We start from the raw sequence: 25,658 nt of genomic DNA, 5'->3' as shown, positions 1-25,658 counted from the left end.
CTATGCATATTTAGTTGCAATGTCACACAGCTGGTGCATATGTCAGATGGCAATGTCGAACCCGTCTCTGGCATTGTATACGCTTTATACTACGAGCGCATAGAGAAATCCATTCCAGTCTCATCGAGATATCGTTAATTAAACAGGCCTTAGACCTTGGTTTCGACGTTCACATTACCGATCTTCTTCTCTTCGCGGTACTGCTCTTCCGCAATCACATCAGCGGGGATGCGATCAGGCGTCTGGTTCACCAGTACCAGCATCGGACCTAGCGCAAGTGCCATCAAGCCAAAAGTGACGCAGAAGCCGATGAGAGGGGATGTCTTGATTTGGGTGTTCATTCCGTACGAGATGGCTTGTCCGATGGCCTCGAGACAGCGGAAAGCTGCACCATTACGTACGTTTGCTGTATATCATCAGCGATGGATCAAGAAGACTTGCCGAATGATGAGACATACCTTGAGCGTCTGTTGCGAAAGAAGAGAGTAGCCAGTACATGTAAGATTGCGACAAAGGACCGGTCGTCTGCACAAAGAAGTATGGCAAGAAAGAACGCGCATACAGCGAGTCATCCCAGTCGATCTTGCCTGGGTCATTGCTGTTGAATCTGACTTGCATGACGATGGACCAGATGTAGACACCAAGGTTGAGAAGCACGACGGTAAAGAGACCGATTTGTGCACGACGACGTTGGCTGACACCCTTGAGATCGAGGATGAACCCGAGACCGAAACAACCGACGATACAGAAGAAGGGCGAGACGAGGGAGGAGAGAGCGCGGGCGCGGACGCTGAAGTAGGTTCCAAGATAGGTCGACCACGTCCCACTAATAGCTAATTAGCTGCCGCTCCTTTATGATCGTGTGTTGGCTGACCTGTAGAAGAACGACCATATGGCCCAGAATGCGGAAAGCAAAATAAGCTTCGACGTCATCGTGATCTTGATCTGCTTGAACTCCATAATGGTGCCGATCTTTTCAGAGACAAGGATACGCGTTCCGTCTGAGCGTACGACTCGTTCAAGAGGTGAGATGAGGAAGGCGAATGGCAAGGCCATACATTCGATGATCAAAAAGGCGACATAGGTATCCGGAGTTATGCCGCCGACGATACCTTTCTCGTGGTTCTTTGACAGACTGTGACACAAATTTTAGCTGCTGCGAAGTGGGCTTCAGTCTGTAAAACTCACTTGATAGCACCACCGACAAGCTGCCCTAAGTTTCTAGCAACGATCCAAAGTGCCAGGTACTTTCCACGAGATCCAGCTGGCGCGAGTGACATTATAGTTCCGGATTCTGCAACATACCAAGTGCCCGTCCCCACGCCAGTGAAGAAGCCGCCCAAGATCAAGTACCATTGGTTTCCGAACTTGGAGTTGCAGTAGTAGGAAGAGCCGCGGATTGGAAACGAGCAGGCGCCGATGACCAAAGCCCATTTCGTTCCGAGTTTGTTGACGATGGGTCCTCCGAGAGCACAACAGACAGCAAGCATGGTGTAGTTGACAGCGGTCGCGATGTTCGAAGTCTGGGGAGTAGCGAGACCACCTCCACCAAGGCCTGCAAACTTATCAATTCCAAGTACCGTTTCATGAGCTCAAAGACGACTTACCAGCAATAGCATCAGCCATAGCAGGACCGCAGAAAGCCTGCACACTGAGTAGCAGCATCTGCGTCAAGCTGTGCTGCCATATTCTCTTCCACTTTGGAACTGTTCTAGCATACTCTTCCATATTGATTCTCTCGTCGGCGACATCGTATGTTGGAGGAGCGTTGAGCGGGTCGTTGCCCTTTGTACGGAGCGCATCGTCGTCGCCGCCGGCATGTGTATTGGGAGGAGCAGCGTCGAACTTAGACATCTTGAAGTACTCCTACTGGGAAGACCAAAAACGATACGGAGCAGGTGCGACTGAGCTTCGAGCTGAGGCGAGATCAAAGGCATCGCACGCGACCTTTATATACACCATGTCTCTCCCGCACACATTTACCTTCTACCGTCTGTCCGCGCGACCAGCATCGGCTTATCTGTGGATCCCGGAACTATGTTACCCCAAGCTGGGGTAAACGAGTCGTTCCCGTCCAGCTGATAGGGACTTGTGGAGTCAATCGCTCCGGTGATAGACCGGTTTCCGAGGGGAAGGGCAGTTTAGATGAGAGTGTAGACTAGGCTGGATATGGAAGTGCGAACAGTTTGGAAAAGTGGAGGTTGGAAACTAATGTGATTAAGGGATGGTAAGCTTGCACTAGACATGGTTGCGAGGCTTGGATGTCGGGTCGATGCAAGGCGTGAGTCAGCTGTTCAGGTGCTCCGCGGGTTGAGGGCGACTTTTATAGAAAAGAGCGTTGTTGATATCGCCCTTTGGCTGCATAGACCCAGTTTCGTTATCGCAATGTCAAGCATGGAAGGTCGTGGCCCTGCTCCATGCTCAAACCGGGCAGGAACGGAGCCCCCCCTGCTTGACGCATCGCTGACGTCCGCCAGCCTAACCCCGTTTGGAAGGGGTAACAGTCGGGATCGCCAAGCGAGAACGGCCGCGATCCTTGGGACGGCAGGCCTCAATTACTCAATCAAAACCTCGCGTGCTCGCATCTGGCGCGTGGAGAATGCGTCGCCATCGTGTCACCGTGCTGGTGGCGTGTGCAGCCTCTAGGGATACTTAACCGGCGGGATTACATCGTGGGTCGTTACTGATAACGACTTCCGGCAGCGCCTCCCCATTCCAACACGCGAGCCATTTCAAGCGCGATAGACTTTGATAGTTCAGCATGGCACCGTCGCGAGAGACTACGTCCGTCATCGTTGCTGGTGGTGGCGGGACGATAGGGTCGTCGACAGCCCTACATCTCGTACGCTCAGGATACAAACCTTCAAACATCACAGTGCTAGACACGTACCCAATACCATCGTCACAATCGGCTGGAAATGACTTGAACAAGATCATGGGCATCCGCTTGCGGAACAAAGTGGACTTACAGTTGAGTCTGGAGGCGAGACAGATGTGGAAAGAAGACGATCTGTTCAAAGAATATTTTCACAACACCGGTCGAGTGAGTATTTCAAGCGCAACCTAGCAAGAAATATATTTAGAGACTAATGGTATTTGCAGCTTGACTGCGCCCACAGTGAAAAGGGTCTCAAGGACCTCAAGCAAGCTTACCAGGCTCTTCTCGACGCGGGTGCTGGCCTAGAGACGACAACAGAATGGCTAGATTCGGAGGACGAGATCTTGAAGAAGATCCCACTCCTAGATCGCGAACAGATCAAAGGTTGGAAAGCTGTCTATAGCGATGACGGCGGCTGGCTTGCTGCAGCAAAGGCCATCGATGCCATTGGTGGGTATCTGCGCGATCAAGGCGTCAAATTCGGCTTCGGTGGAGCAGGATCCTTCAAGCAGCCTCTTTTGGCTGAAGGTGTGTGCGTTGGTGTTGAAACGGTGGATGGCACAAGGTATTACGCTGACAAGGTGGTTCTTGCGGCTGGTGCATGGAGTCCCGTGCTTGTCGATCTGCAAGACCAGTGTGTTTCGAAGGTATGTTATTTCAGCTCAGCTAACTACTTCCAAATTAACGTCTTCAGGCATGGGTATATGCCCACATTCAACTCTCTCCCAGCGAAGCCGCAGAGTACAAGAACGTCCCTGTAGTCTACAACGGTGACGTGGGCTTCTTCTTCGAGCCTGACGAACACGGCGTCATCAAAGTCTGCGACGAATTTCCAGGCTTCACACGCTTCAAGCAACATCAGCCTTTTGGCGCATCGGCACCAAAGCGCATCTCGGTACCTAGATCTGCTGCGAAGCATCCCACAGATACCTATCCGGATGCCTCCGAGGTCAGCATCCGCAAAGCTATTGCGACGTTCCTGCCAAAGTTCACAGACAAAGAGTTGTTCAACAGACATCTGTGTTGGTGTACAGACACAGCAGATGCGGCACTTTTGATGTGCGAACATCCTGATTGGAAGAATTTCGTGCTTGCTACCGGAGATAGCGGGTGAGTTTCTTCCTCGTTACGAATGCTGTTTTGCTGAGTTACTGACCTGATATGTAGCCATACCTTCAAGCTACTTCCAAACATTGGTAAGCATGTGGTCGAGTTACTCGAAGGTACACTGGCAGATGACCTCGCGCATGCATGGAGATGGCGTCCTGGTACTGGTGATGCGCTGAAGTCAAGAAGGGCGGCTCGTGCGAAGGACCTCGCGGACATGCCAGGATGGAACCACGATGGTGAGGCGCCTAGGTCGAAATTGTAATGATGTGCAAACGAAGATGGAAGACAGGGCAGTCTAATTCGGAAGGTGGTATGAATCTAGTGCGCATCCTCCTACGTATCTCCACGTCGTGCCTTATCTCCGGAGGTTTTGACTCAGACAAGGCGGTTGAGTCATCTTCAATACTCGCCTTATCTTTATCAGCTTCTGCCTAATAGTACTGGAGTTGAATAAAGGCCCTCACAATCCAACTGGCAATCCAAGAATCTGCAGTCTTCTATTCAACACCTATCGAGCTCAAGATGGCTGCCGAACTCGACGCCGCCTATATTGCTCGTCTTTCCTTGCACGATCCTCGTAACTTCAGCATCCAGCACGCCCAAACCCTCCACCGTATAAGGCTCCTCCAGCAATGGAATATCTCTTATGGCTCGAGGGTGCTCGAATTAGGGTGCGGGCAGGGAGATTGTACGACTGTCCTTGCTTGCGCCGTTGGCGAGCAAGGGAGCGTAGTGGCCGTCGATCCAGCAGACTTGGGTTATGGTAAGTCCTTCCGAACTATTTTTTTTTCTTGCTTTCCTGGTAGGCGTATAGACGTAGTGGGTTTATGACCTTTTAGGTTCTCCGTATACCCTCGGCCAAGCACAAGATCACATCTCACAAGGACCGCTCGGAAAACAAATCACGTGGATTCAACAACCCCCCCTGGAATACCTCTCTTCCCTTCCCATATCGTCTTCTATCTCTTCGGCACTCACCAGCAGCGACAAAGCTTTTGACGCGACAGTGCTCGCCCACTGTCTATGGTACTTCCCCACCCCCTCGCTCATCCTCTCCACCTTCCGTGCCATCAGACAGCACAGCAAGCGTCTTCTCCTTTCTGAATGGTCTTTGATAGCGACACATCCATCTGCTCAGCCTCATGTACTAGCAGCACTTACGCAGGCAGCGCTGGAGTGCCGTAAAGGCAACAGCATCTCGAATGTTCGCACTGTCTTGGGCCCAAAACGACTCATCGAGCTGGCTTTAGCGGCCGGGTGGCAGCTGGAGAACGAGACGCGCGTGCAGAGTGACGAGGGACTGATGGATGGACAATGGGAAGTCTCCGCTTGCCTCTCTCCCTCTTTTGAGAGAGAGATAGAGGTGAATGTGAAGGATGAGAGGGAACGGGGAGTTATTTTTGCGTTGCGAGATGTATGTGAGGCAAGCCTAGAAGGCATCCAGGGGGGCAGAATGGGAGTCAGGGCGATGGATGTCTGGGTTGCCAGCTTTGTTTGATCTAGCAAGTTGAGCACACGGTCGGGGGACCAAGTTAAATCCCATTACCATTTACCGCCTACTCTACATGACGATTCTAGTGATACATGTACCTTCACGCACAAGAAATAGATTAGAGGATACCTGGAAAACACATGAAGCTAGTAACGACGGACAGATGGAGTCAAACTTTGTGTGCGCTGCCAAGACGTGCCTTGTAGTTATACGCTGGCTCTAGCAGACTCAGCGGCCTTGCGAGAATCTCGCATGACAGACTCAAGGTTCTTTCGCATGATTCGCAGTGTCTACGATTGGTATGAGCTTGGTCTCTCGCTGAAAATAATGGACCACTTACCCGTTTGCATCGCTGCCGAAACGGACCCCGCGGCATCTCTTTGATCTCTTTGGCCTTCATCTCCAGCCACTCTTCTGGAGTACCCGCAGTGAGGTAGTAGTTGAGTTGTTCGGAGAATACGTCTGCATCGTAATCTTCGGTTGTGCTGAAGAAGTCGTAGCCTAGAACTTTGACATCCATGTTGGCCTCGCGAATCATCAAGAATACTGGTTTGATGGTTTCGAGAGCCTGGAAGAGGGCCAGATTCCATTGCATATCTGACTCCAGATATATCTCAACACTGAGTTCTTGACGATCTCTCAGCATCAGCAGACTCTTCATGTTGTCGTACAATGCCCTGCATGCTATCCATTTTCCTGAATAGATATTACCATAGTCCTCATCGATCGTGATGACGAGACGTCGTATAGCATCCTTGAACGAGAATGCCATGGAACCAAAGCGGTCGCGTTCAAGGTAGGCGCGGACATAGCGATAGTCAAGCTCAACGTTTGAAAGGTCCTTGAAGTACGTGGTTGCAGCTTCAGATGCGAACTCCTCGCCCACCAACGCGGCGTTTGCGAAACGTGGCACAGGGAGATATTGTACTCCTGTGCCAGCTTCGTCGGCGGAATGATATTTGGGGACAAATGAGATAGCGTCGTTTAGGCTTCTGATGTGCTCTTCTGTCCACTGATAGTTGTATATCTGGTCTCGCAGTTCGCGAGGGAGCTTCTGGAGGATGATTGCCGTGAATGATTGGCATAGCTGCAGATCTGCGCAGGCCGCAGCGACCTGATAGATAGGGCGCTCGACGGCCTCTCTTTCTCTCATGAGATGACATAGCTCGGGATCGCGCTCAAAAAAATACTTGATCTTCTCACGTCTAAGTGCTGCTTCCTGCACGGCAAGGCGCTCTTCTCGCAGTTCAAGCCCATCATATCCTGGTACGTCGGTGTGCATGAACCAATCCCAATCGTCGGTTCCGTTTACAGATCGCATGATGTGGTCCTGCCTCGTTTGGACATTTTTCTGGATTTTGTTGTAGCTTGGAACGAGTTTCTTGCCTTGATCGTAGAGACCAAGAACACGAGAACGATCTCCAGCATTCAGACCCCAGAGCCGATGGTCAATGGCTGGGTCTGATAGCCTAGGAAGTTTTAGCAAGACGAGACGGACGTATAGAGCCGAGCAGCATCGTACGCAGGCGGTTGTCTCGCTGCTGTCGAGTCGGACCGATGTGGCACCAAAGTCGCCTTGAACTCCATCTCGTGGCCAGACATGTCGCTCGCAAGAGTGCTACAGAAAGAGGATGAAATTGAAGGATGAAATTGAAGGATGAGCCTCAGGCACGTCGCATAGCGCATGGATCCCGTCAACGATATCCCATGAAGTATGAACATGTCAGGATCCTCGGTGTTGCGACAGCGGTTTCCTGCTGCATTCCGGCTAGTCCCGAAGGAGGCTTACAGCGCCTACGTCATTCACGAGTTGGAGACAGGCACGACTCCACTAAATCCTCATGCAACCAGCCTCGAGCAGGATTCTTGTGAGCCCGCACCGAAAATGCGCCGTTGCATCCATGAATGGTCTGACCTTGTTCATCCGCGCGCAAAGGGCTGGCCTAACCACCGCGCATCGCACTACACCGTTGACAACGTCCCAACCATCATCGGACGCTACCAAGACGGAACCAGCATAGCTACGCTTGCCTATAGTGGACCTCCCGCAGCCATCGCGTGAGCGCGCCTGCCTTTGCGACAACGACTCTGGACCACGACATGGCGCAACAATTCCTCGCTGACCGCAATGGCTGGCTGTCGTTCCGGAGCAGCACGCCCGTGCTGTACATCACAGCCGAAGACGCCGAGTTCGACATCGAGACTATGAAGGCGTGGCGCGACGAGGGCTTCATTGTCGAATACATCCCTATGGGCAAAGGTGGCAAGCAATACGTGCAGACGCTTCACAAGCTGGGGGACAAGATGGGCATTGGGGAACGCTACGCAATCGTGGGTATACAGCCCTTTCACACTCTGGCGCATGTCACGAGTATACGTGCTCTGCGCCAGCACCCTCCGACTCATGTACTGACCATGGCTCTGTAGCATTCGGTGACGCTGCAGCCGTATGTCTAGACGTCTACTCGGAACCCAAAACCGCCACCTCGAAACTCTGCTCCCTCATCGCCTACTATCCGTCCTCCATTCCCGATACACGTCACCGCTTCACATCGTCCTTTCGCGTGCTCGTACATCTAGCCGAGGGCACATCCGGAAACGACATCACCGTTGGTGTGACGCGTCGCCCCGAAGTTCTTGGCATACAAGGCAAGCGACGGACGGTGCAGAAGCGCGTCACGCACGGTATTGGCGCGGGAGGCTTACAGGACAAGATACTGTATCCGTGCTTCACATACGAGGGCGTTGATGCAGGCTTTGCAGAGCACGATCTAGATGAATACGACGCCGTGGCCGACGCTATCGCATGGAGCAGGAGTTTGAGCACTGTTCGAAAGGGCTTCAGCGCCGAGGTAGATCTGGAGCGGCTATGGGAGGAAAACGAAGAGCGTATGCATGGCGACCAATCGTATCTATTGTAAAAGCTAACACTCAACAGAAAAGTACCGCGGAAAATCGCTCGATAAGATCCTCGAAACCTATACCAAAACCCCGACACCATACGTCAACTTTACTCCGACTATGACCGGGGCAAGCGGCCATCCAGATCTCAAGCGCTTCTACCGCGACTACTTTCTCAAAACGGCCCCACCATCAATGCACATGCGGCTCATCTCGCGCACAATAGGCGTCGATCGAATAGTAGACGAACTTTACATCCAGTTCAAACACACATGCCAGATGCCCTGGATTCTTCCTGGCGTTGCACCAACAAACCAGAAAGTCGAGATAGTCGTGGTGAGCATCGTGGGATTCAGAGCTGGAAAGATATGGTGCGAGAGGTTTTACTGGGACCAGGCTTCTGTGCTTTTCCAGGTCGGCCTCATGGATCCTGAAGAGGTGCCTAAGGAGTTCAAGAAGAAGGATGACAATGAAGATGGTGGGCTCGAGATGCTACCAGTTAGTGGAAGTGAGGCAGCGAGGAAGGTTATGGATGTGGAGAGTGAAGAATTTAATGACATGATTGATGACTGGTGAGAATAACGGACATCGCGGTGTAGTTTTGGTAAGTCAATGTTGGCCGTTCTGGCTTGACCAACTCTACATTATATTTGAATAATAAACAGCATGATCAAGAATGGCTCTCCATGAACTCCCATCAACCTCGTCTTCATTGTAAGGCTACAGACAATGAAACGCGCAGCCGATATATACCCTTGCGTACGCTTTCAAGATTCTGAAAAATTGCATCATCCGATACGGCTTTATTCTCCCTTGCACTCTTCAGCCCTGACTACCCGTTAGCACTCAGCGCTTCACACGACCAAGCTGATCTCACCTTCCACAAGATGGCCCTAGTAGAACTCATAGACAGAATCATACAAGCCGTTAAGCCCTGCGTTTCTAAACCGCTGAGGTATATAGGCATTCGATGGTGGCTCGCGGATCCTATGTACACCGTCACGTATCGAGTATGTAGGCCGGTGTGGTACGTCAAAGTCGTCGTCGTACGCCTCATACGCGTCATCTTGTTCATCGTATGTACGCTGGAGGAGTTGTGCATACTCTCGATCCTGATCCTCTTGGCGTCTCCGATGGGCACGAGAAGGTTGTGCTCGGTCTCGCAGCGCTTGCCAAACGCTACGGGATGAATGGCGGTCTCGTCCGTCCGTAAGCCGTTGCATATCAGTACGGCCGATTGGTTCGCGGGTGGCCTGGTGAGTGTCGCCTCTATCGTTTCCCGTTCGACGTGCTGCATCGGCTATCCTACGGGTATCCTGAGCCTGTGGATGATGTTCTGGGTTTCGCTGCAGGCGCTTCCGAGCACGAGGAGTAGCGGACCGGTCATCTGCACCATTCCGTCGAAGTAGACCTAGCTTGACCCCAGCCTGTCCGGGTAGTCGCAGTAGAGAGGCCACAAGACGTTCTGATCGAGACACTAGCCACCTCATACGCTGACTTACTAGCACATCCCAATCGGATTGACGGGCTATAACGCGCATAACCTCAGAGGGTACTTGCACTGGTCGCTGCTGGGGTGGTTGGACCCGTTGCTCTTGGGGTTCTTGACTCCATAGGACCATGCTGTCTTCTCGAATGAAGTCTGTCGGTACTTGGACCCGTCCTTGCTCGGGTTCTTGGCTCCATCGAACGATGTTGTCTTCTCGAAGGAAATCTGTCCGTACTTGGACCGGTCGCTGCTGGGGTTCTTGGCTCCACCGAACCATGTTGTCCTCTCGAATGAACTCTGCCAGTACTTCCATTGGTAGCTGTGGGATCCCTTGGCTTGTTGGAATTACAGGCTCTTCTCGCACAACGCCTGTAGGTACTTCGATTGGTGGAGATTGAACCTCTTCGCTTGTTGGGACAGTAGTCTCTTCTCCATGTAGAGGCGCGCGGCAATTAGGACACAAACCATTGCCACTTTCGATCCAACGTTTTACGCATTTTTCGCCGAAGATATGATGGCATTCGAGAATTATAGGGGGGTGATTGGCGTCGTATCCTTCCATGCATATGGCACATTCGAGAGACTCGAGGGAAGAGAGGAAGGCCTGTGCATCTGTTGGTTGCGTCATGGTGTTGGTTGAGATGGCACGCAAGAGAAATAAGTGCTGGCTAATCCCACCCAACTGTGGAGGCGAAAGAAATGCTTGGAGAGTCGACTCTAAGTACAGCTGAGTAGCTGGGAGCTGCAGTCTCCCTCGTGCACGACCTCTTTGGCGTAGACTTTCACTCAGCCCTGAATCACATCATGAGCCAAACTATTTTCACTGGGACTGGCGCAAGCAGTACAACCCTTGAAGCAGTCACGATAGATTAAAAGATGAGATGAATGTTGACAAACGGGTCTTCTCGAAGATCGCGAAAGGCAAGCAGAGTGATCTATTTGTATACATTTGTGCTGAAAGAAAACTAAGAAACAGCATATCGTGGGGCGTGATGGTGATTTAAGGAATGCATCCGAGGCTATCTGGCTCGTAAGACCAGGGAAAGCTCGTGCAGCGTTAAAATGAAATGACCTAAGAGACCGTGGTAACTCGCCGTAGCATCGTATACGAAGGTGAAATTGACGAGTGAAGAGCCCCTGAGTTCCGGGTCTTGCGGAGCCTCGCAGACATATCGAGACTTCAACCCTGTGATCTCACATCTGCTTCGGGGCTCGGTGGCGATCCGGTAGGCGAGCTAGCGTGTTCCGGTATATCGCTCCGCTCGGTCTCCATCGCCACTGGCAGCTGAACTCTCGACCCTCCTAGCTCTGTATCGTATAAATAGGACGCCCGATTCATCGAGTTACGAGATAGGCGATTGCTTGCACGCGCCCTCCCCATAGCGATATTTCTGATAGCACCGCCAGTCGCTGCCGAGTCTATCGATAGTCGAACCTCCGCCCTGTTCCGAGCATACTGCTGCCATTCGTGCACAATACTGTACATCGAAAGAGGGCGCGAAGACTCAGATCCGCGGCGATCTCGATGTAAGGTATCGATCAGTAATTGGTGTGTGGTAGGAGCGATACTGATTCGTTCAACAACGGTTTCGGCGTCTGATAAATTCGCTTCGCTCATGCTCAGTGGACGATTATGGAAAGTCTGCGTACTTCCCCGAAAGACGTCCCAGTAGTCGTGAGTGCCAAAAGTGTTTCCAACGAAAGCCAAGGCAGAATGACGTCTGGTAAGTGGACGATGAGACAACAGCGAATCTTCCGAAAGGTTTGCCTGCGTTCCACTATTGATCATGACTGGGTCACTGATCGGAACAGTGGACACGGCATACTGTGTTCTGAAGTCTGTTAGTTGCCTGCGGCCCCATTCCCAACGCTCTTGTGGAGATAAAGCATGGATCGCCTCAAGGTCGAGATCTTGGAGCGAAACCAGCGCATTCGTTGCGGCAGCTGACCGGTCGCGGACATTAGGAGACTCCTGAGTTGATTCGCCTTGGAGGTCGACGTGAGTCTCTGTAGACTCAGCCAGGGATTCCGAGTTTTCCACGATGGGCGCTATACCAGCCGGTAAAGATCCCCCGACTTGGCGATGGCGATCTTGGTCGGAGCTACTCTCAGGGAACCTTGTAACTGGGGGACTGGGCTTTGATTTGCGTAGTCGTGCTGTAAGCCTCATACTGAGGCGAGAGAAGGCCTGCCGACCTTTGGACCAAGCGTTTTGGCGGAATGTCGCATACCTCTGGCCACCCGAGCGGATATGGCTGAGACCTGAAGCTTGTTCCCCATTACTGGATTCAACAGACACTGGCCCTGGGTGACTGCCGATGGATGCTGGGTGTTGCTGGGTGTCTCTCTGAGCGGTTGACCGTACAGATGTCTCCCGGGATGGACCGGCCGGTGTGCTTTCCGGTATGACGGTAAGAGTGGGAGATAGTGTGGCGATAGGAGTGGCAGACTGTATAGCCCGAACCAGAGTTTTGCGGAAATCAGCCTCAGCTGCAAGCGTCTCCGGCTCTAGACTCTTTGTAGAGAGAAGAGACAGGCGCGTGCCATTGAGTTTTCCGAAGGCCAACCACAATTTCTGGCATTTGTGGCAATACACATCACCGAATTCAGTAGAGTCGCCCGAAACCTGAACATGCACCTGTACAGATCTGTGGTGATGATGGCAGGTCGAACAGTTTCCACTGAGGTTCAGTGCCCAACGGCCTTCGGATAATCGTGGGACACTTTCGACGGAGGAGATCGTGTCATGTCTGGTAAGCTCGACGACGGGTGCGGTTCCAGTAGTAAGTTCATCATTGGTGAACGATCCGTCTGTAATAATGTGGGCCCGAGAATCCATCTTTGGAAGAAATGTCCGGGTCGTTGTCAGGGCTAAGCGATGAACCGGCTTCCACGACTGTGTTGCCCAGAAGAGTTCTTCGCCTGATGCATAGGATGATCCGGTCAGACAAATACAGTGACCGAATTGAGTAGAGTCAGTATAGTGTGAGAGTGTATCCGTGGCTCAAGGTCGAATCAGTCTAGGGTAGGCTGTATGGATAAGTTGGATGAGGCTGTGAAGTGCTGTCTTTACAAATACACACGGGTGTAGCGGAGCTTTTAACAGCCAGGCATACATGTGGCTGCAAGGCAGCTACAGCCACAGATACTGTGTGCCTACTTCCAGGCACCATACATCCTGGCAAATGACTTGACGATGTGGGAAAAGTGTTGAGGTCGAACGGTGGCGCAGCACGCTTAGAGATGCTTCGCCTCATAACGAACCTATGGAGGTCGATAGAGTTGGGGCGGGAACTGCAAACTGTGACGTAGGAAACGTGTGAAATTCACCGAGAGAATACGGTGAGGTAGTCCCCATGATAGACAAAGAGCTTGCTAAAAGTGCTTCCAAAGGCCGTCCTGGATAAAATAAGCATCGAGACGATACCGAGCGCGACCTCTGGTACACGCGAAGTACGACACGAAGACGTACTACGCGGAGGACTGGATGCGATTGAACGTGCTAGCCTTGAATCACAGGCAGCATTCGTGATCGAGACATAGCTATCGTGCCTTCACTGTTAGGTCATGTCGTTGCTTTTTCCTGTTGTTCCGTAAGCATGCCCAAATGCGTGCGAAAGAGACGTGTGCATTGCCAGGCAGCGCGTCGCCTGCTCGCGCACACAGCCCCAAACTGTCCGCACTGGGACTGCATGGGTGACGACGGGAGAACTATGGCGGCAGGAGCGGTGAAGGAAGACGTCACACGCGAGTGCATTGACCGATAGTTTGCGAGATGAATTATATCGCGCGCGAGCGATGGGCGGCACGCAAAGCACACAAATTGCAAGAGCACAGCTCATGCGAGGAAGGGACTGAGTCGGTGTGAGCAGGTCGTCGTCTACTCTGCAGCCTCAAGCCCCATGGAATCCAGACGCACATGAACTCCAACAGCAAAATAGAATCCCAGGATGTCTCCCTCTGCTCACAATGCAGTTGGCGCCTCACTCTTCCCACATGGCCCCGGGGGGTAGACAGAGGAGCGGAGTGGTTTTGCCAGCGGAGGCCCGAAGCGGTTAGAACGCTCGCACGTGCCATTTCCCTTGGCAAGCCAACACTCGCAAGCGAGAACGATCGAAATTCCTCCCACTGTAAGAGCATCGACAACACCACATCGACGACGTACGACAAGCCGCCATCATGTGTGAGTATACCCGGATTCTATCGACTCATATCAGTTGTTGCGACCCTGGCTTTGATCGCGCCGAGTGTGCCTCACCCAGCGCGTGGAGTGGGGTCGCAATAATTGATGTTCAGACACTCGTAATAGAGGCATGCTGACAACTTTCCAGCGCTCGTCTCCGGAGAGAAGTCTAAGTACGTTCATACAAGAGCCTGCGATTCCCCGTTCAGCCCTCGGCTTCCTTCGCATCGAACCGCCTAGTCCTATGAGTCCACACGACCTCGCAGCCGCCTTCCAGTCCGACAGCACTCAGAAGCCAATGGGAGGGAATAGAGTAGACAATCGTACGCACCAGGCGTTGCAGAAAGATGAAGGGAACTATCTGTGCAAGGGGAAGCTTTGTTGTGCTGTTCGGGCTGGAGTGGCCAATTGCGATGGCTGATGGTTTTCGGATTGCGGAGGTCTACGCATAGAGGCGGCGCACAAACGCAGGCACATTCGCACAATGAGAGCAGTGCTGACTTTACCAGCTTCCAATACATCATCCGTTTGTTGAACACGAACGTCGATGGCAAGCAGAAGGTCATGTACGCCTTGACCAAGATCACGGGTGTCGGTCGCCGATACTCCAACTTGGTCTGCAAGAAGGCCGATGTCGATCTGTCCAAGCGCGCTGGTGACCTCACCTCCGAAGAGCTTGAGCGTATCGTTACCATCATCCAGAACCCCCTCCAGTGTACGCCACGACCATCTCTCTAACATGGATAATGACGCTGACACCCTGCAGACAAGATCCCCGCCTGGTTCCTCAACAGGCAGCGCGATATTGTCGATGGCAAGAACAGCCAGGTCCTCGCCAACGGTGTCGCCTCCAAGCTCCGTGATGATCTCGAGCGCTTGAAGAAGATCCGCGCTCACCGTGGTCTCCGTCACTACTGGGGCCTCCGTGTCCGTGGTCAGCACTCAAAGACCACCGGTCGTCGCGGCCGAACCGTCGGTGTCTCCAAGAAGAAGGGTTAAAGGTTTTCGCATGCGCTGGGCAGCTGGGGCTGGAACATGCCTTTACGAAATGGGTGGTGCACTTACGGTGTTTATCAAACGGCTTTCATTGGCTTTCACACTTACACTTCATGCGGCAATGCACGATATGAGGTGAGGTGATGCGGCACGGTTAGGGTTGGCCGAATACAGCCTGTACCAAAATCACACATTCAAATTTCGACTTGTTCCATCATGATGCGTATTCGCTCTCGACAGTCAAGGGTTCCGCATCAGTCATGTGAGGGAGCTTATTGTGTGGCGCCTAGAATAGGCTAGTGATTGGCGACGAGGACTAACATCGCTTTGCGCCCACACTCCGCTCACGAGGCACCACGTCACACAACGACCACGCTTCGGCGCACTAGAGTGTTCTGAGTGCTGGTTCTTGTACTGAGTGGACATTGTCATCGGCACGATCCGCTAACGGCGTCTAGGCTGGTCACACCTGCTTTCCAAAGGGCACATTGGACAAACCCACGAATCATGATCCCCATCGAAGCTGCGGCACCTGGCGAATCTTGGGTGCGAGACAGGCCTTCCTATCCTCCATACTCTCCCAATCAATTATCCCAGTCCAAAGCAACCTATTCTACTCGATTTATCAAGCGCCAAGTGTGGAGTGCGTTGTGTCCCGCACATGCTGCAACATTTCAACCTCGCGATCGTCGGCATCTGCAGTGCCAGTGCGTCCTGCTCGATGGTACGCCTTCCCCGCTATTTACGCCTCTCTCACAGGACGTGACTCGGAAGGCCCGTAAAGTCTTCCTTACGGCGCCGAAGTCGTGGCATGGTTGCATATTTCACCTGCAGGGCCAGTGAAAGGGCCGCATGGCTGAGGTGAGTACTGTGGATATAACCCTTCCTGAAAGCGCGGGCTTTCGCTAGGCCGTCGGAAGGTCTCTTCTTTGCGTTTCCTCTTTTCGTATTGAGTTTCTTGTCCGGTCGCAGTCAGCGCTCGATTATGACGACACTTATCCGGACTCCTTCGCCCAAGTTGCGCATACGATCGTTGTCCTTCGACTCGCCCTCTTCGCGTATCACTGACACGCCCCTTGACGATGGGCCTCTGTCAAAATCAACGGGCTCGCTCATTACACTCTCAAGCTACGATGCCATCAAAGCCGCCGCACAGGAAGCGTTACGCTCCGTCAGAATGCTACTACCCCTGAATACCAAACTGAGCGATGATTCAATGTTTTCCGACGCATCCAGCCCCGCCTCCTCAGCAGCAAGTTCTCCCAGCTCGGCTGGAGGCGGTATAGAACTGTCCACCCCACCACTGTCCTCGTCCCGTCGTCAACGCCCACGTCCTCACCCTCTACAATTCGCACAACCGACGAGCCATGAGAATGCAGTCGTCCCGGGACCAACCTCACCATTTCTCTACCAAGATACAAGTTATGCAATGTACTCGCCGTGGCTGGTTCGTGTAGTACTAGACATGTACGACGTCAGGGGACTGGACTGGATGGCCATTGCGGATCCAATTGAGCGGGTATGGGGCGTACAAACTAGTAGCGCTGATGTCCTTGGGATCCTGAGTGACAATGGGCGTGTGCTCAATCGGCGCTGGTGGGACTGAGCAAGCGACTGAAAACGTTGCTGCAGGGATGAGGAGACGCACTGAGCGCGCTCGATGTCATCTGAGATGAACCGCAGTGTACGGCGGGGATGCGAGCGCTTTCATTGCCTCTCGGTCTTTACTTTCGCTATTTCTTACTTGTTGTGTACCGGCGCTCCGTTCTCAACGCATGTTTCAGGTACGGCATTTGCATGGTAACGATTACGACTCACGACTCTTATTCACGAACGCACTGCGAAAACGAGTGCGTCGTTCAGATGATAACGAGGAAGCACGAAGCACAACTTAACGATGACATATTTACGAACTCACGATTAGCATACATGAAATGTAAAACTACAATCATGAAGCAAAACTGTTCCGCATATTCGCAATTAGTTCTTCTTAGTGATACAAAAGGTGATAAAACTAGATCTTACCAAGTATCCGGTCGGTATACTGTGAAGGGATCTAATTAACCTGCTCAGGTTCATGAGGCCCGGTACCCGGGCTTGACTGCCCCACGCAAATTTGCATGCGGGAGGATGCAAGATCATGCAGCTCTCGAACAGCTGTCCCGCAGCGAGTGGCTCAGCGACGATGCATCGGGACCATTGCAGATAGCAGTCTGAAGAGGGGAAGTTTGGGAAGACATGACGACACAGCGAATGAGAAGCGAAGTCGTGGTGCGTCTTGTGAGGCTTACGATTTGCATGGAATAGGTACTGGGATAACAGTCGTATGCATTGGAAACCACAAGCCGCTACCCATGAACTTGCTCTACTACATATCATAGTGCAGTGCCTACGGCGAGATCTATGATGATTTGCATTCGTCTCTGACTCTGACGCTCCGGCGGATGGAAGCGTATAGCGCATTTCCCCTGGTGGTGTAGCCCGAAGCGGCATTTCGTGGACTTGGAAAGACGTGCAGGAGGACTGCAGTCGCCCTGTTCCTTGCAGTCCATAGAACAGAGTGCTTACCCCTCGCGGGTGTATGGAAGCGCCTTTTGCACAGGCGTTCCTGTCCTTATACAACAGCACGTGAGGACGAGCATGCTGCGCGACGCGTGCTGGCAAGACGTGTCACCACTCAGTCGTCGGCACCAACAGCCATTTCGAGAACCTCGACATTGCCCCTTCCTTTTGTTTGGCCCTCAATCAACTCGTTCAAACCCTTGAAGGCTCCAGGCTCAACGAGACCCACTGCCTCCCACTCGGCGCCTATTGTGTCTTGACTCTCGATCTTCTCCATGAAGGCCAATATCGCATCCTTAACAGTACCGGTAGTTCCCTTCTCTTCAGTGCCCGCTGGCGCCTTGGGCGCAGTCTTTATGGATTGCTTGAGGACGGACGTGGGACAGGTGACGCGCAGTTTCATCTGCATGCGGGCGACAGGTATCGGCTGGTGGGCGATGAGTGCCTTCATGGCGAATAACGCCTGCGACTTGGCTGACTTGTTCGTAACGATGCCGGTCCACTTGGGCAGTTCCTTCGCTTTGGCTTTGTCCTCACCATCTTCCTTGCTCTCGCCCTTGTCTCCCTGTTGCGTCGCCGCTGCCGAGCTCAGTTGATCCAGCGCCTTCTCGATCATGCCTGTGGTGTAGACGCGCTTCGTCTTGGGGTCCACAAGTTTTCCCGCCACGATATCGATGACTTCATTTCTTGTTCTCTCCAACTCGGCATTGCGCTCCTTCTCGCCAACTTGCAACTCTCCATGGTCTAATATGTCGGTGATGATTTCTTCGAGCGACTTCTTGGGGAAGGCTTTCTCGAGATCGGCTTTGGGCGCGACTTGGCCTTTGGATACGTTGAGGAAGACGTTCTCGATTTGCAGGACGTTGGAGATATCCTTCTCGATTTTATTGCGCCATTCGAGGACCTTGTTCTTGTAGCATGCGATTTCGAAGCGCTTCTTGCCTGCGGGTCGTTAGTGTACAGAGACGTAGACATGGGTGGGGTTTGCGCACCCTTCTTCATGCGCACCAGCGAGACGTTGGTGAGTCTGATCTGGTTTGACGGCTGGAACACTCCGACAGGCATTTTGGCGGATTATGGGGGTCGATATGGGTATAGTGTTGACTGAAGTGCAGGTGTTTGGCGCAAGTTGCAAAAGTTGCATTCCATTTTGGTGGGGTCTGCCGCCGATGACATGCGCAGGTTCACTCACTACGATCCCACGCGCGCTAAACCCAATACAGACCACATGCATGCAGGTCCGGCTCTAGCTTCCCGGTCCGCAGAGAGAGCCCGGAAGCAGCATCTCGCCACGGCTTCCATCTCAAGGTGCCTGAAATGAGGCGACTGGCGTAATGATGTCTATGATCCAAGTCCCCGGCCGTCTGGTGTCCTGCCACAGGCGCCGATCAACGCTATCGTGAAACGCTAAGCCGGGCATGTGATGCTGGCCCCGGGGAGCTTGGACTCCAGCCACTCTGATAAGCTGTCGGGATGCGTCATGCTCCGTTGCCTGGACAAGCCGCGCCTCCTCCACACGAGCTATCCATAGCTCGACTTAACTCCACCCATCCCATCTCTCCTCCATCCATCCTTCCTCCCCCATCACTCATCGCCTGCTTCTTCATTAAAACGTAGAGGCACGCTTCTTATCTACTTCATTTACCGCTAGAGCTCCGGAAGCTCAGCACCGCCATCATGAAGGTCGCTGCCTCGGCGCTCCTCGTTGGAGCTGCTTCGGCCGCTGTTGGAACCCAGCAGCAACAAGTCCTGAAGTTCCCCGACTCGTTCAGCGAGCTCAAGGAGTCCTCATGGACCAAGCCTCTCCAGAACCTCGAGGAGAGCCTCAAGTCGCTCACCGGCGAGGCTCGCGCCGTCTGGGACGAGGTCGCCATGATGTTCCCCGAGAGCTTTGAGAAGGCTGCCTTCTTCTCTGAGCCCAAGCCGCACACGCGCAAGGCCGACAGCGAGTGGGACCACATCGTCAAGGGCGCCGACATCCAGAGCGTCTGGGTCGAGAACGAGAACGGCGAGAAGGAGCGCGAGATCGACGGCAAGCTCGAGCAGTACAGCTTGAGGGCCAAGAAGGTCGACCCCAGCGTCCTCGGCGTCGACAAGGTCAAGCAGTACTCTGGTTACCTTGATGACGACGAGGAGGACAAGCACCTCTTCTACTGTGAGTACCTGCATGACCACCACAAACACACCTGTGTCTAACGTATCCCAGGGTTCTTCGAGTCGCGCAACGACCCCAAGAACGACCCCGTAGTGCTCTGGCTCAATGGCGGACCTGGCTGCTCCTCGCTGACTGGTCTGTTCATGGAGCTCGGCCCTGCTTCCATCACCAAGGACCAGAAGGTCAAGCACAACCCCTACTCGTGGAACGCCAACGCCTCCGTCATCTTCCTTGACCAGCCCGTTAACGTCGGATACTCATACTCGAGCGGCTCAGTCAGCAACACTGTCGCTGCAGGCAAGGACATCTACGCCCTGCTCACCCTCTTCTTCAAGCAGTTCCCCGAGTACTCTCACCAGAGCTTCCACATCTCGGGAGAGTCGTACGCCGGTCACTACATCCCCGTCTTCGCCTCCGAGATCCTGTCCCACAAGAACCGCAACATCAACCTCCAGTCTGTCCTCATCGGTAACGGTCTGACTGATGGCCTTACTCAGTACGAGTACTACCGCCCCATGGCCTGCGGTGAGGGTGGCTGGCCCGCTGTCCTTGATGAGTCTCAGTGCCAGTCCATGGACAACGCCTACCCCCGTTGCGCCAGCCTCATTGAGAACTGCTACAACTCCGAGTCCGTCTGGTCCTGCGTGCCTGCCTCGATCTACTGTAACAACGCTATGATCGGTCCTTACCAACGCACCGGTCAAAATGTCTACGATGTCCGCAAGCCTTGCGGCAGCAACTCTCTCTGCTACGACGAGCTTGACTGGATACAGGGCTACCTCAACAAGAAGGAGGTCATGAAGGCCGTCGGCGCTGAGGTCTCCAACTACGAGTCTTGCAACTTCGACATCAACCGCAACTTCCTCCTCCAGGGTGACTGGATGAAGCCCTTCCACCGCGTCGTTCCCGGCATCCTCGAGAAGATTCCCGTCCTCATCTACGCTGGTGACGCCGACTACATCTGCAACTGGCTAGGTAACAAGGCTTGGACTGAGGCGCTTGAGTGGCCCGGTGCCAAGGGCTTCAAGAAGGCCGAGATGGAGGACTTCAAGATCGACGGCGACGGCAAGACTGTTGGCCAGGTCAAGTCCAGTGGCAACTTCACCTTCATGAAGCTCCACGCTGGTGGCCACATGGTTCCTTACGACCAGCCTGAGGCGTCGCTTGAGATGCTCAACAGGTGGTTGTCTGGTGACTTCTGGGAGTCGTAGATACTTTCCATGTAGATTAGCTTGGTTGAGATTGTCATGTAGGAAACCGATTCGTTATGATTGGAAGGATTCCCGTTCGTTGCTTGTATCATACGGGCTTTATTTGCTTCGTGTTATCAGGAACCAATATAAATAAATGATCACATCCAACTATCATCCGCCGTGCTCATCTCATCAGTGTCTTTTTTATATAAATCCAACATTTTCAAGTGCGCATTGCCGCTACCCACGATTATATTCAACTTCGTCAACTGTGGCCTTTCAATATTGCAAATGATAGTAGCACTGGTGGCATAGGAGTGAAAGTAGAAAGGATATTGGTACGCGATGAAATTTTCGGTTCACTTGTTCCGCTCTGACGTAATTCCCAGGTACCCTTCACATGCGTCCTTATCGATGTCATGTCCAAACCTTTCACTTGGTAAGGGCATCCGAGAATCGCCATTACCAAGGCACTCATCACTCACCTTCTCCACGCTTCGAGCAGTCGTAGTTGTCTACGTCCAATTAATACTTCACTCTTCCCCCAATGCCCATAAAAATATACTTCCTTAGTACCATAGCACTCACCTGAATACTTCAACCTACAAGGATTCTTCTCAACTCACATTTGCCACCAACCTTACTACCGAAAGACCAAATTTTCAAAGCCTACCACCAACATGACATCAAAACGCAAGGCCTCCGACTTGACGAATGACGTTATTGCTTCTGATTCAAAGCGTCCCAAAGTCGCAAGAGTAGCAGCGACGAAGGAGCCGCGAAGACAACCTACCAACATCGCCGGTAATACGGATGCTAAAACCACGAGTGCTCCCTCTGTCCTACAGACACGGCCCTGGCTCACGCGCGATCAACCGATATCCGAACAAGATCTCTTCATCCTGCACTGCCGCGACAATCTGATTCCCGGCGCGACTGGGCCAAAAGACTGGCATGTCCTGGCCGAAGAGTTTAACGCACGATTCGACCACGAGTTGAAGAAGCCACTGGCCTATAACACGTTGAGTAAGCGATGTGGAGCCGCGAGGAAGTTGTTTTTGAAGAACAACCCGGAGTATGTCGGGGTGTGCATTTACCCAGTTCCTCGAGTAGAAACTGGGGCAGAGGAAAAGTCTCAAGGCTCAGACATGGTCAACTCTGAAGGAGATGACGATGAAAGCGATACAGAGGAGGAGGATGCGCATGCCATGCCAAGCGGCGAGACCGCGGAACCGCAAGGAGAATCTGCCACTCAACATCTGGAAACCCACGTCGCGACACTACCAGCTCACAAGCTCCCGACGCCTGTATCATCCAGCCCGCCGACCCGTCGTGAACATTCCTCTACTTCCAAAATTACCACTCTCCCGCCAGGTTTCTTCAACCCCTCTACCGTGGAAGAAAATTACATCCTGCCTAATACCCGCGCGAAATTCCACCTCCAGCAGCGCACAGACGAAAGAGTCACATTTCGCTTCTCCGACCCAGACGAAGGGAGCCCAGCAACTGAGGATGCACAATACGTCGATGCAAACACTCTGATTTCCATTTCTCCGTTCTACGCTCGAACAGCAGCAGGAGATCCCAGAAATACCGTCATCACCGTACCAGATTACATCACTATACGAACAGTGAACATCTTCATCCAGCTCATCTCGCCGGAACGCGCAAATGAGCTGCCCACACACTATCTCTGGTCAGAGAGGAAATCTGTTTCAGGCGTGTACGATCGCTATGGCGCGATACGTGTGGAGAAGATCATCTGGACTGTAGACGCACTCCTTGATCTTTTGCTTTTCGCGCAGTGGATGGAAGTGTACTGGATCGTTGATATGGTGGTTGATCGACTGCACTTCCTGTTTGCTGAGGAAGCTAGGTGTGAAGACATCTTTGCAGACATGGGTAAGCCTGTCGATGGCTACGTCAATATTGCTGGGCGGCAGGTGTTCGTTGGAAGTAGACTGCCACCCGTGGACAATACGCTGGCTCGCGTGACGGCTAAGGACTTCGAGAGAGACTTCATGGTACTGCTAGCCGAGATGTCAGCAAGCACGCCGGTATGGAGATTTCTCGCAGACTTGCTCTACGCATTGGGCGAAGAGGTGAAAAGTGCCGAATGGTTTCCGGCTCTGTCAAAAGACGTACAGCGTATACTGTCTAAACCGGAAGAAAACCATCTTGACGCAACGACTGCGCGAGACGAGTTTTGCAGGCGATATCACCATCATGCAGCAAGCTCGGAAACTTGCTACACCGCCCATCGCGTCCATTCAGCTACCCATAACATCGATGCTCTATATGCTTCATCGTCCCCAAAAGCGCTGATCCGTCTTTCCAAGGGACTTGACTCAACAAGCAGTCTGACTAGCATCATGTATTCCAGCACCGGCAATGCCAGTAAATTGAAGCATGACAACTCGACACAATCTATGCTAGACACAGAGAAGATGGTATTGGACATGGAAGGTCGTCTATACGAGGCGAAGATGGCGATGCAGAAGGCGCGAGAAGCTAGGGAAGATGAGAAGAAGGCTGCCACGGATGAAGCGAGTAAGATCGCGCGGTCGATGTACAGTCACGAGCCGTCCGCAAAGGGACAGTGAAAGTCTTTCACATAAAGGTGTTCCAGCTGTTCATTTTGATGCGTTCTGCTATAGATCGTTATGCTTATTCACAAAGCTTCTGAAGATGAGCAATTTCGCAGAGAGTGGTAGATACATCAATCTGATTAATAAACATTGCAAATTTAACTACTAGAGCAGTAACAACATGTGCATGTACACTGGAGAGCGCGACATGTACACCATTTGCTGATGAGAAGCTTACAGCTTCTCGACCTCAAGAACGTTGCCTTGCGCGTCGGTGGCGAGCCTCTTCTTGATAAGAGAAGCGTTCCTCGGGTTGGGCGCGTTGAAGATGTCATCAATCTCCTCGAGCGTGCGGTTTTTGGTCTCCGGAATGAAGAGCCAGACGACGAAAGCCTGAACCGGGCACCAACAGGCGAAGACGATATACAGCTTCCAGCCAATCTTCTCCAGAGCAATAGGATAGGCGAATTGGTTGATCAACATGGCTGTGGTAAGCGCCAAGTTGGAAAAGGCCATACCCTTGGCGCGCATCTCGAATGAGAGCACCTCGACGGGGTAGAGGGCCTGGAGCGGAGTAATACCGAAGGCAAAGACGGCGTTGAAGAGAAAGACCAATGCTACGAAGGCATTACCGGCAGGGATGCTTCCGGTCTTGTTCTGGTAAGAAACAGCGCCGATGGCTCCGGCCCAAATGACTGTCACGGTCGAAAAAGTACCGATCAGCATGGGTCGTCGACCCAGTTTGTCGACGCAGAGAGCTCCCACGACAGCCTAGGCGCCAGCAATCAGTAATCTTACATGTATCGTTTTTGTGAAAAGACTTACGAATGCAAGCTGCATACAGCTCTTTCCCAAGTTGATGTTCATCTTCTTGATCTCGTCCGTGACGCCTGCAGATTCGAGAACACCAGAGATGAAGTAGTCGACAGCACTGTTTGACACATGATTAGTGACTTCGTTTTTTGTACTAGTCCAGCAGACTTACCCATTGCCTGCCCATTGACCGAAGATCGCGACTATGCAATTGCAAGCGAGGCGGTAGCGCGCAGGACGAGTCTTGAAGAGAGAGCCGTAGTCCCACCAGCGCTTGTCTCCTCCGTCCATGTTTAGGTATTCCTCGTATTCGCGAATCTGCATGGAAACCCAGATGCTGTCCTCATTGCCGCAACCATGGTACTTGGCGAGAGTCTTCTTAGCCTGGGTATGTTTGCCGCGGGTGTACAGCCAGCGAGGGCTCTCTGGAAGAAGAAGAGGCAGTATAACGAGTAAGGCTGGGAAGAGCATCTGAAGCCAGACGGGAATCCTCCAAGATTGGTTGCCGGCGAGATTGGCGGACCCACGTGTGACACCGGCAGCGAGAAGTGATCCGACGAACCAGAAGGTATTGTAAAGACCAGTGATGATACCACGGTGAGCTGGGTGCGCAGTCTCGATGACATGAAGCGGACCAGCGGTTGTCATGATTGGGACTGCGAAGCCGAGGAGGAAACGACCACCCATGACTAAGGAGGAACGCGAAATCAGCATAAATCTCATCGAGACGTCTTACGTGGGCGTTGCTTACATTGGCCGACAGGGTTGGACGCAGGAGCAGTTGACTGGATGATGACACCAGTGCAGCCAAGAACTCCGCCAATCATCATACCAATGCGACGACCCCAAGTGTCGCAGGCTGGGCCGATAAAGGGAAGGGCAACAACACCACCGATCTGGTACATGGAAGTAACGATACCAGCCCAGGCTCCGGTACTCTCGACGTTGTAGTACTCCTTGAAGGTGTTGTTGGTGAGGAGCGAGTTGAACATGGATCCGTCGAACCCGTTGCATGTCGAGCAAAAGAATCCCACAAATGCACAGACGTAAAGCAGCATAGCAGAGCTGGAGAAACGTTGAACAGGCTCCTTCAGCTTGGCTTCTGCTATGGCTTCGGAGCCAGAGATGATGGCGATGTCAGCCACAGCACCTTTGTGGTCCTGGTAGGTGTAAGTACAGTCAACGGCTCGTAGTTTGAACAAGATACTTACGCCATTCTCTGAGGTCGTCGTAGCATAAGACTCTTTGATGTCCGACATTGCTTTGGTGGAGACACTCCAGATGAGCTGTGTGGAATA

General features: G+C 52.7%; 10 protein-coding genes across 10 annotated transcripts; 5 read left to right on the top strand and 5 right to left on the bottom strand.

The window, feature by feature from the left end:
* Positions 1–149: 149 nt before the first annotated feature.
* J4E83_002216 (uncharacterized protein) lies at positions 150–1,854 on the bottom strand (the record flags this gene model as incomplete). The annotated part of the gene is made up of 5 exons (XM_049329166.1): positions 150–406; positions 459–826; positions 875–1,135; positions 1,189–1,555; positions 1,608–1,854. The coding sequence occupies 5 exons, from the start codon at positions 1,852–1,854 to the stop codon at positions 150–152; spliced, it is 1,500 nt and encodes a 499-aa protein (XP_049192138.1).
* Positions 1,855–2,761: 907 nt separating this feature from the next.
* J4E83_002215 (uncharacterized protein) lies at positions 2,762–4,250 on the top strand (the record flags this gene model as incomplete). Its single annotated transcript, XM_049329165.1, has 4 exons — positions 2,762–3,043; positions 3,103–3,525; positions 3,573–3,988; positions 4,046–4,250. 4 exons carry the CDS (start codon positions 2,762–2,764, stop codon positions 4,248–4,250), a joined length of 1,326 nt encoding a protein of 441 aa, XP_049192137.1.
* Positions 4,251–5,686: 1,436 nt separating this feature from the next.
* On the bottom strand, positions 5,687–7,082 carry J4E83_002214 (uncharacterized protein; the record flags this gene model as incomplete). The annotated part of the gene is made up of 3 exons (XM_049329164.1): positions 5,687–5,770; positions 5,821–6,949; positions 7,003–7,082. The coding sequence occupies 3 exons, from the start codon at positions 7,080–7,082 to the stop codon at positions 5,687–5,689; spliced, it is 1,293 nt and encodes a 430-aa protein (XP_049192136.1).
* Positions 7,083–7,580: 498 nt separating this feature from the next.
* Positions 7,581–8,957, top strand: J4E83_002213 (uncharacterized protein; the record flags this gene model as incomplete). The annotated part of the gene is made up of 3 exons (XM_049329163.1): positions 7,581–7,815; positions 7,908–8,369; positions 8,419–8,957. 3 exons carry the CDS (start codon positions 7,581–7,583, stop codon positions 8,955–8,957), a joined length of 1,236 nt encoding a protein of 411 aa, XP_049192135.1.
* A 227-nt stretch (positions 8,958–9,184) lies between these two features.
* J4E83_002212 (uncharacterized protein) lies at positions 9,185–9,678 on the bottom strand (the record flags this gene model as incomplete). Its single annotated transcript, XM_049329162.1, has 2 exons — positions 9,185–9,213; positions 9,441–9,678. 2 exons carry the CDS (start codon positions 9,676–9,678, stop codon positions 9,185–9,187), a joined length of 267 nt encoding a protein of 88 aa, XP_049192134.1.
* Positions 9,679–14,049: 4,371 nt separating this feature from the next.
* RPS18 (ribosomal 40S subunit protein S18B) lies at positions 14,050–15,052 on the top strand (the record flags this gene model as incomplete). Its single annotated transcript, XM_049329161.1, has 4 exons — positions 14,050–14,053; positions 14,202–14,226; positions 14,563–14,768; positions 14,820–15,052. 4 exons carry the CDS (start codon positions 14,050–14,052, stop codon positions 15,050–15,052), a joined length of 468 nt encoding a protein of 155 aa, XP_049192133.1.
* A 2,674-nt stretch (positions 15,053–17,726) lies between these two features.
* On the bottom strand, positions 17,727–18,676 carry J4E83_002210 (uncharacterized protein; the record flags this gene model as incomplete). The annotated part of the gene is made up of 2 exons (XM_049329160.1): positions 17,727–18,553; positions 18,604–18,676. The coding sequence occupies 2 exons, from the start codon at positions 18,674–18,676 to the stop codon at positions 17,727–17,729; spliced, it is 900 nt and encodes a 299-aa protein (XP_049192132.1).
* A 612-nt stretch (positions 18,677–19,288) lies between these two features.
* On the top strand, positions 19,289–20,977 carry J4E83_002209 (uncharacterized protein; the record flags this gene model as incomplete). The annotated part of the gene is made up of 2 exons (XM_049329159.1): positions 19,289–19,766; positions 19,818–20,977. 2 exons carry the CDS (start codon positions 19,289–19,291, stop codon positions 20,975–20,977), a joined length of 1,638 nt encoding a protein of 545 aa, XP_049192131.1.
* Positions 20,978–21,639: 662 nt separating this feature from the next.
* Positions 21,640–23,562, top strand: J4E83_002208 (uncharacterized protein; the record flags this gene model as incomplete). Its single annotated transcript, XM_049329158.1, has 1 exon — positions 21,640–23,562. The coding sequence occupies one exon, from the start codon at positions 21,640–21,642 to the stop codon at positions 23,560–23,562; it is 1,923 nt and encodes a 640-aa protein (XP_049192130.1).
* A 219-nt stretch (positions 23,563–23,781) lies between these two features.
* On the bottom strand, positions 23,782–25,619 carry J4E83_002207 (uncharacterized protein; the record flags this gene model as incomplete). Its single annotated transcript, XM_049329157.1, has 5 exons — positions 23,782–24,318; positions 24,373–24,478; positions 24,533–25,049; positions 25,112–25,520; positions 25,572–25,619. 5 exons carry the CDS (start codon positions 25,617–25,619, stop codon positions 23,782–23,784), a joined length of 1,617 nt encoding a protein of 538 aa, XP_049192129.1.
* Positions 25,620–25,658: the final 39 nt, after the last annotated feature.

Source organism: Alternaria metachromatica (assembly GCF_023757995.1).
Source record: "Alternaria metachromatica strain BMP 0045 chromosome Unknown scaffold_3, whole genome shotgun sequence".
NCBI classification, from domain to species: Eukaryota; Fungi; Ascomycota; class Dothideomycetes; order Pleosporales; family Pleosporaceae; genus Alternaria; species Alternaria metachromatica.
Note: the sequence above shows the minus strand (reverse complement) of the source record. Positions and strands in the feature narration are given on the sequence as shown.